This window comes from Sinocyclocheilus rhinocerous, unplaced genomic scaffold, assembly GCF_001515625.1.
Source record: "Sinocyclocheilus rhinocerous isolate Xijiao unplaced genomic scaffold, SAMN03320098_v1.1 scaffold955, whole genome shotgun sequence".
NCBI lineage: Eukaryota > Metazoa > Chordata > Actinopteri > Cypriniformes > Cyprinidae > Sinocyclocheilus > Sinocyclocheilus rhinocerous.
This window is the reverse complement of record NW_015646369.1, coordinates 905,142-914,434: the sequence shown is the minus strand read 5'-3', so window position 1 is coordinate 914,434 and position 9,293 is coordinate 905,142. Positions and strand designations below refer to the sequence as shown.

At 36.2% G+C, this 9,293-nt stretch overlaps 1 protein-coding gene across 2 annotated transcripts in view; it reads right to left on the bottom strand.

Annotated features, from left to right (window-relative positions):
• Nucleotides 1-661: 661 nt before the first annotated feature.
• LOC107707669 (uncharacterized) overlaps nt 662-9,293 on the bottom strand; it is a 27,609-nt gene continuing 18,977 nt past the window's right edge. For both annotated transcript variants that reach the window (XM_016511747.1, XM_016511748.1), the window contains exons 2-4: nt 7,281-7,426; nt 5,798-5,901; nt 662-2,274 (exon numbers count right to left, since the gene is read on the bottom strand). In XM_016511747.1, the coding sequence (XP_016367233.1) occupies nt 1,199-2,274; nt 5,798-5,901; nt 7,281-7,426 (1,326 nt within the window). In that variant the 3' untranslated portion in view covers nt 662-1,198. The remainder of the gene's footprint in view (nt 2,275-5,797; nt 5,902-7,280; nt 7,427-9,293) is intronic.

Sequence of the window (9,293 nt, the reverse complement as noted above, 5' to 3'; positions counted from 1 at the left end):
TTCTGTTTTTGCTTTGTCAATATGGTGTATGGAGTGTAGATTGATGTGGGAAAAAAGTACTTTAAAGCAGTTTAACATAAGGCAGCAACATAACAAAAAACGTGAAAAAAAATGAAGGGGTATGCATACTTTTGCAAGGCACATTTTTTGGTATTGGTTCAGGCACCAGTACCATTTTAAAAGTATCGATTTGGCACCGGTATTGTAAAAAACCCAAATGATACCCAACCCTAATTAGAATCATTAAAAGGCAAAAGCAGTATGCATCTATAACGTCACATTCAGTAAGTCATCCTAGCTGGCGTTAGCTAATTACCATAACATTATTAGCCTATAGTGTGCTGTAACAACATCTGGTTAGCTCCACAGGTTTCTGCGCCCATGTCGTTGGTCTTATCTATACCCTGGACCTCTGTAAAGCCCCCAAAATGTGCAGTTTCTCAGCCCAGTCCTCCACAAGCCTAAGCCAAGAGGCAGAAAAATTAAACCACTGCCCGTAACAGCTGTTGTGGTGGGGGTGAACTTCCAAACCGAAAACATATCCAACTTCTGTCACTACAGCAATGGTAGGTGAGCTGTTTTTCATGATTTATAAATAATGATAGAAATACCAAATATGATAAACCGTGCACCTTACTGTGGTGTTGAAAAATTAAACCACTGCCCGTAACAGCTGTTGTGGTGGGGGTGAACTTCCAAACCGAAAACATATCCAACTTCTGTCACTACAGCAATGGTAGGTGAGCTGTTTTCATGATTTATAAATAATGATAGAAATACCAAATATGATAAACCGTGCACCTTACTGTGGTGTTGGAGTACCAGTAATCTAAACTTTTATGACAAGTAGATGTGAATTTTGTACATTGCAGAGCTTTGTCTAAAGTGGCAAATGAGGATTTGGACAGGGACACCTTGTGAGCTACATAGCAAACAGGCCACCAATAGATGCAGTAGGTCAGGAAAAGTACCCTCTTGCAAGTGGTTTGAGCTACCAGGTAAAAACAGTGATACAGATTAAGACTGAATTATTATCATTACAAAAGAAAAACATTCACACTATAACAAGAATCTGAAAGGTTAAAAATGGGATACAAAATGCAAATTTATTATAATAACTTGCGTGACAGGCAGAGAGAAATCATGGCCATGAATTAACTGCAGCACTTTGCTGTCCCTATGTGGGTTCTTCAGCAACCTATGCCTGAATGCTGTGTCGCTGGAAATTAGACAACATACACACCACAAACCATATCTGATTTATATTTTCTAACATGTAATTAGGGATTCTACCAGACACTATCTTAAATTTTTTGACGTTGGCTATTGCTCTTTCTACATGCACTTTGTGTTTGGCTATTTTTTTTGCTATCTGAACATCTGGGACTGGCATGTGAAGATTTGCAAATGGAGGAATGTTTAGTTGAAGGCCAAGCTCCTTCACATCTTTCTCAATGAGAAACCCCTTATCCACCATCAGCCCATCACCTCTCTTAAGGTGGCCACACTGAAGCAGACCTTTCAGTAAATCTTTGATTTCGCACCGTCTAAACAGCTCTTGGTCAGAAATTGATCCTGTGTATAGCGTAGATGCAAACATGATGGAGCCATGAGGATCACAGGCTATCAGAGACTTGAGTGTGTTAGTAGACTTACGGTTAGAACAAGTCTGACTTTGTGCTAACAGTGAGCTAGGTTTCTCTATCTTTATCTCTGTGCAATTAAGAATGGCAAAAGTTGTTGGAAACTCTGCTTTGTAGTTGTCGGGCATGTTGTCGGCAATGATGTCCCTGTGTGGCCAAACAGACAGATTACCTAGCCTGTCATACATGAAGTCAATCCATGAACTGAATAAAGTCCTAACACTTTGCATATCAATTTGAAATTTGAAAGCTAGCTCTTCCAGGTCGTAGTTTTGTCTTAGTTTCATAAGTACAAGTAGAAATTGTTGACGTAAAGGCATGTGGCGGATGTGCCTGTTCAGTTTATCACATGTCAAGGGGATGTGTGTTTGTGGGACTGTTTCATTATCTGGAAGGGCGAAAAATCTGCACAGTTTGTTAAATTCATCATAAGTGAACCCAGTGCAGTATTTGAAGTAGTTAGGGACACTGCTGTTATTTACAGTCTCTGGTGTTAGTGGGTAAAGAGCCTGATGAGCTTGTATTTTCTCTCTTAGCAAGTCATTTTCTTTTTCTTTTTGAGCAAGAAGAGTCTTCAGTCTTTCCAGTTCCACCTGTGTTTCTTCTGTCTGGGGTTGGTCATCTGTGCACTCTGGAAACATAAGAATGAAATGATTTAAACTAGTGTTTTATTAACGCAGGACATAAACACAATGTAAATAACTTACAAACATGGCAATATTTTTTTTCCTTTTCTTGTGCGTTTGTGTAGCTTCCGTTATTGGACAACACTTGGCCAAGATCCTTCCTGTCAAACCCTACTGATGATCTTCCACATTTCCCTTTGTCACCACAACCAAGCACCTTCTTTACAGACCTAACAAAAGACCAGATGGAAACCTACAATGCAATGACGGTCTCAAAGTCTGAATCAGAGGCACTGGAGAAAGAACCCAGACAAGCATCAACAACATCTGGCACTCTGTCCGCTCGCCTCATCTTACTTCATCCTCTTTCAAGAGAGCATACTCCAGGAAAGCAGACTAATGGCGCTTTTCCACTGCACGGTACGGTTCACTTTTGGGGGGTTTTCCACTGGGTACAGTACCTGGTACTTTTTTTAGTACCACCTCGGTTGAGGTTCCAAGCGAACCATACCATTACCAAAACATGACATGTAAACTCTGCTGATCACTGATTGGCCGGAGAGAATCGTCACTACCTGCGTCACTGAACTTGCGACACAAACACAAAAGAACCGCTAGATTTAAATCAGCACAGCCAGCGAAGGATCGAACGCAACTGTTTTGAACGAGCGCACCTTTTTTAACAACAAAAAAGTGGCTGTTTCGCTGTCTGTTGAGGAAGTACAGATGTTCCTCTCGTTGATAGCAGAGGAGCGGATCCAGCGAGAGCTTGATGGGGCGACGCGGAATGAAAAAGTTTTTCAGGAGTAGAGGTGGTGCAACTATAAACGACACGTGAATAATCCCGCCCACTCTAAAGCGGACTGAACTGCAGTGGAAACACAAACCGAGCCGAGCCGTTCCGTGCCGTACCGTACTGAGCCGTGCCGAACCAAGTTGTACCACGCAGTGGAAAAGCGCCATAAGAGGCAGCTTGCCACCAGCATGCTGAGGAAGAAGACAACACTGCAAACCAAAGCAATGAAGAAAGGCCTGGAGCTTGAGCCAGTTGCTGCAGCCCAATACACAGAAATCACAGGAAACCAAGTTTACATGCCCTCCATTAAGGTACATCTCCTGACAGGAAAGTCCTTCAGTATGGCTACAACAAAAGCTATGGAATTGTAGAAATAAAGTGCACAGACCAATACAGCTCCACAGGTTGTCAATACCTCCAGAAGCAGTCTCAAACGTTACCATGAGTACTATTACCAAGTTATAGGACAGATGGGGATGACTGGGATGCCATGGTGTGACTTTGTGAAGTTTGACAATGATTACCATCTGGAACACATTCACTTTGATGCAGAAATGTGGGAAATAGGGCTGGGTGATTTTTCAGATTTTATCGATGAATTCGAATTTAATGTTTTGCCACGATTTTATTTTTTATAAATTGAGAAATTCACGATTTTGAACAGAAATAAATATTACCAAACGTTAGAATTACACACTTTGACAATATGCCAATGATAACAGTAAAGAGAAAAGAATGATCCAACTGCATGTCAGCAACAAAGATGCGACGCTGGCAGTGGGAAAAAAATGCTAGATGGTAGTCGAATATCTTTTAAATTGAGTGCTACTATTTTAGAATGCCGTTTAATGCATGAGATGCTGCAAGAGACACGAGCGCAACAGTCAAATGCGTCCATGTTTACATAGAATAAACAATGGAAAAGCAGGTCAATCAAATAAAAAAAACCTGTAAAGAACTACTACTGTGTGTCTGATATTTCATGTTTGCATCATGGTGACAGGCTGAAAGCTGCTGTTTTAAAAAAAAAATTTTATACAGAACTTTTATAGTTAACAATAGTCTACTGGTGTTATACCTTCAGTCATTCTGAATTTGAATTACCTTGACTTGAGAATTTTTTAAAGCTTTTTCCTTGTATTATTTCAGAATATATCATATGCATAAGACATGTTTGTACAAGATGTAGTTGTAGATCATGCATCTTTGCAAAGATATTTAACAAGTGATTTGTTTAACATTTACATCATGTTGACAACTTCATGTGTGGTGCACTTGGAATAGAATTTTATTTACTGGAGCAGGGGGTCACCAGACCGGTGTCCTGCAGAGTTTAGCTGCCTGTTAATTTCAAGTATAGCTAGCAAGACCTTGATTAGCTAGTTCAGGTGTGTTTGATTAGGGTTGGAGCTAAACTCTGCAGGACACCAAGTTTGGTGACCCCTGAACTAGAGGGTTATTAAAGAAAAAGTTACTTGAATCATGTTGTAGTTACTGTACATTTTCAAGTTGACTAGTTAAAAATTGTAAAAATCGGTCAAACGTTCTGAGAAACAAAAAAAACAAAAAACCCCCCACCAGATTTAATTTTTTTGCCATATGTGGGGAAAAAATGAAAACTAAACTTTTTTTTTTTTATAAATAATTTCCTACCAGCCCTGTGCAGTTAGAGAGTATGGATGGGCGATACCACTTATTTTGTTTTCGATACGATACCGATACTTTTAATGACCAGTATGGTCGATATTGATACGATACTTCTAAATTGAACTTTTAAATTATGACATTTATTGAATTACTAAGAGTAAAATGGGTAATAATACCCACTTAACTTTATATTTGAAACACATTTTAACATTCAATTCTTAATTGCAACTTACTACGTTATATTTTTGTTTACACATGGTTTAAATATGTTTACTGTAGTCGTAACCATGGAAATCTACAAATACTATAGTTAAACTATGGTCACTTTAGTAAAACCATGGTTCATTTTCATAAGGGACTGCCAGTGACAGGCTGTTGCATGCATAAAATGCAACCTTTTTATTCTGAGAGTGTATGATTTATATTAACATTAAAAGTTCATATTACATTTACATTTAGTCATTTAGCAGACGCTTTTATCCAAAGCGACTTACAAATGAGGACAATAAAAGCAGTCAAAACTAACAAAAGAGTAACAATATATAAGTGCATATTGATTTTTAATATTGATTGATATTGATATTGATTAATATTAATCATGTTCTATTCTGTAAAGTTCAAATTTAAATAAATGTACTGCACAAACAAGGCTACAATTTCAATTAGTTTTTTGTGAAATAACTCAAACATATATGTTTTTTTCTGCACTGTTCTCGGCTGCCGTTCCCAAATACATCAATGCTTTCTTATGATAGGCTACTTTTGGGAAACACAGCTCTGTTTGAATGCACTGTCAGAAGTGAGTAAATGCTCTCTGTGATTGATTGATTCTGCCTTGCAACATTTGCATGTGTCCAGATGAGCAGGAAAATAGTTCCTTCCTACACAACTATTATTTAATGCATATTGTATGCATTTTTTTGTTAAATAAAATGACTGGTAAATAAAAACACCTTAGTATCGATATTTTTTATTTGTGTATCGATACTTTTGATACTCGCATCAGTATCGATATATTGATTCTTCAGGATCGATTCGCCCATCCATATTAGAGAGATCACGGTAACAAAAAACAAAACACATACCCATTTTAATGACCATAGTGCTCTCCTCTTTAGTGGTATCCTCCATGATTGATTCTGCTACCATCTCTTTTTTAATAACAATGGAAACGCCTTGTAGATCGCACCTGTAAAAATGATATATACATTTAATATTTCAAAAATAATATGCTAAATAAATAATAATATCCTCCTGGGACCCAGAAATAGACTTTTCATCTCTGTAGGGGACATTTTATTTGAGTGAGTCTTGATATCCTGAAAAGAGCACATTCAGGGCTTTTCACAAATACCAAATGTTTGGAGATTTGACTATGACCACGCCCTCTTCTTAGTCTTCAAAAATGGCTGACATTAATTTAATGATCGATCAAACATAACACTCTTATGGAAATATAATATTTTGTAATCATCATTTAAATCTGACCCATTTTTAAAATTGTTGTCATAAATCAGCATCTCAGGAAAATGATATGGGGTTTCAAATCAAAATATGACTTTGTTACATAACAGGACATCAATTTCATACATGTCCACTGTAAAGGACACCAGGACTTAAAGCATGTTTAGTACACATTTTGGGAGACACAACAAATGAATAGGGAAAGAAATTATATTTCAATATTCCTATGAAATATTAGATATTGTCATGAAAATCTAGCCAATTATTACTCCCATTATTACACTTCTTTTATCATTACGTTGCCCCAAGAACACATTAATATGCAAATTAGATGCAGAGTAAAGATAGATTGTATATAATGGGAAAACCCTCTTAGGCCATTTTACACACATATTACACAAAGCAAAATTACATATCAAATAATTCGGTTACATCTTTCATAACAGGGAGACACAACAAATGAATAGGGAAAGAAATTATATTTCAATATTCCTATGAAATATTAGATATTGTCATGAAAATCTAGCCAATTATTACTCCCATTATTACACTTCTTTTATCATTACGTTGCCCCAAGAACACATTAATATGCAAATTAGATGCAGAGTAAAGATAGATTGTATATAACGGGAAAACCCTCTTAGGCCATTTTACACACATATTACACAAAGCAAAATTACATATCAAATAATTCTGTTACATCTTTCATAACATAGTTGAGAATCATCTTTATACAAACTTTGGTATAAAAAAAAATCCTGAAACCTAAAAATTTATTGTTGATTTAAAAAAAAAAAAAAAAAATCCATTGTTTTTGCCTATTCATGTCATTTATTTATTTATTTATTTTTTAAAGTCCTGGTGTCCTCTACAAAGGACATAGCATAACATATGAATAAAATATCATTTTTCAAAATAGTTATTTTTCAATTTTTTCTTATGCTCTAATGACATGAAAAAAAAAACCTAAATTCACAAAACTTTTTTTCTGGGTCCCAGGAGGACATGACAAGTAATGTAATTGTAATTTGTAATGTCATAAGTATAGAATAAAAATACTGCATTGTAGTTATTATTTGCTTTTTATTTATATAACACAAACACCTGATGTTTTCAGCATTGTGTGGTTTGCGGTCATCTCGTAGTCCTTCCCTTGGTGGCACAGACACTGTTCTCAACATACTACAGTTATCTATCAATGCTGGCAGAGGATCGGGGTGAGCAGGTGTCGGCCGGCCGTCAACGAAGTGCTGCAGATTAATGACAGAGGCAAGAACTTGGTCATCCTACATTACGTCAAAGAGTAAAGAAGTCAAGAAGCAAAACTCTGAGGCTTTTTGGGTAACAGCCATTTGGTGGTGGTTCGGTAGCGCGGCCGCCATTTAGAGTGAAAATGACAACAGCACAGATACACAGAAACGGACAGAATAACAACGAAAGACAAGTCAAAGTGGAAAGAAAGAACACAATGTTCGGCAATCCACTGCAAAAGTTATCTGAAAACTATAAGTACAAAAACTATAAGTACATAGTTGAGGTAGTTTTAGCCTACTTTGAGTATTTCCATTTTATGCAACTTTACACATTTACTATTAGTGGTGACTATTACGCCACTATGTCTGAAATATATATTGTACGTTTTAATCCCCTGGAACACACTACGAACATGATGATCTTATAGAACATGATGCATTGCTGTGTCTGTCATAATTAAACAATTTTGAAGACAGTGGCTGTGTTTTTTTTGTTGTGTGTGTGTACAGTCTTGCTTTAATGGACATTAATATAAGACAATACTGCAAAAACAGTTTACTGTCAAGCTGTTATATTCTTGTTATATTTGAAGAGTTCATTTTCAAAAACAGATAACTCCGTTTTTTTAAATGTTCAAAAATCTTTTTTTTTTAAATCCTGCATTCCAATTAATATCAATCAAACTGCAGTTGGGTTGTTTAGATTAAATAATAATAACTAATCAGCTAACTAACACAATAAAACTAAATGTAAATGTAAACAGTGTTCATTTAACCGAGACTTGTTATAGCACTTGCATATCATTGCTCTTTTGTTGATTTTGATTGCTTTTATTGTCCTCATTTGTAAGTCGCTTTGGATAAAAGCGTCTGCTAAATGACTAAATGTAAAACACAATAAAAACACAACGCAATAAAAAATCATGATTTATGAAAATTAATAAAAACTGAGTTATCCGTTTTTGCAAATAAACTCTTCATTTATTGTCCAACTTTCCCAATTTTTCTGATGCATGTCATTAATTTAATTTCATATGTTGGTATTAATTCAGTGTTTATAATGCTAATACTTAAACTTAAAAGAATTTCAACCGAAACTGACTTTCTAGAGAGCAAAGTTTTTGTGAAAAAAAAAAAATAAAAAGGAAGACTTAAACACAAAGTCTGTAAAATAAACTGTTAAAAGGATTTGAGGATCACTCTGGTGATTGTTGTCATTATTCAGGTTGTATTTCAGCTTTAAGGTTTTTTTTTACATTTTTTTTTAAACAAAGCAGCTGATATTGCCATAGCGACAACAAGAAGCTAGTGGACTGCCCAGTCAGTCGCTTTCACTCCAAAATGTCAGAAGCGTAGGGCTGCTGCTGTTGCAATGGAACGTTCTATTGGCTTTCACTTCTTGTCAATAGAAGTTCTTTGATTAAGTCTTAAGTATCTTAAAAGGAAATTCATACTGCAGCATAGTACAGGACAAAGGGTAGAAATGTCAAGCAAAACTGCTCTTTAGGCTCGTTAATGTTTGGCTAACTATTAGTTATCCTAGTAACCTTAAGCTTTTAACGATACCAACCCTCTACATTGCGAGTAAATCACTCGCATATGCAACTAAATCTTCACTCTGGGCGACTAAATGATGTCTAATATTAGCCAATGGCTAATAAATTCTCAGATTTTACTCGCCAGTGTGTGAGTTAGAGGCTAAGTATAAGTTTAGCACAGATATATTTTCACTCGCCGAACACTCTCTGACTGAGCGCATCAGTTTCACTCTCCGCCAAGCGATCTGTGCTGTTTTTCAGTTCATCTGAATGGATGTGCAGCGCACCTGTATTTAACGTACCGTAAATTCTAGTGTGAAGGCGCA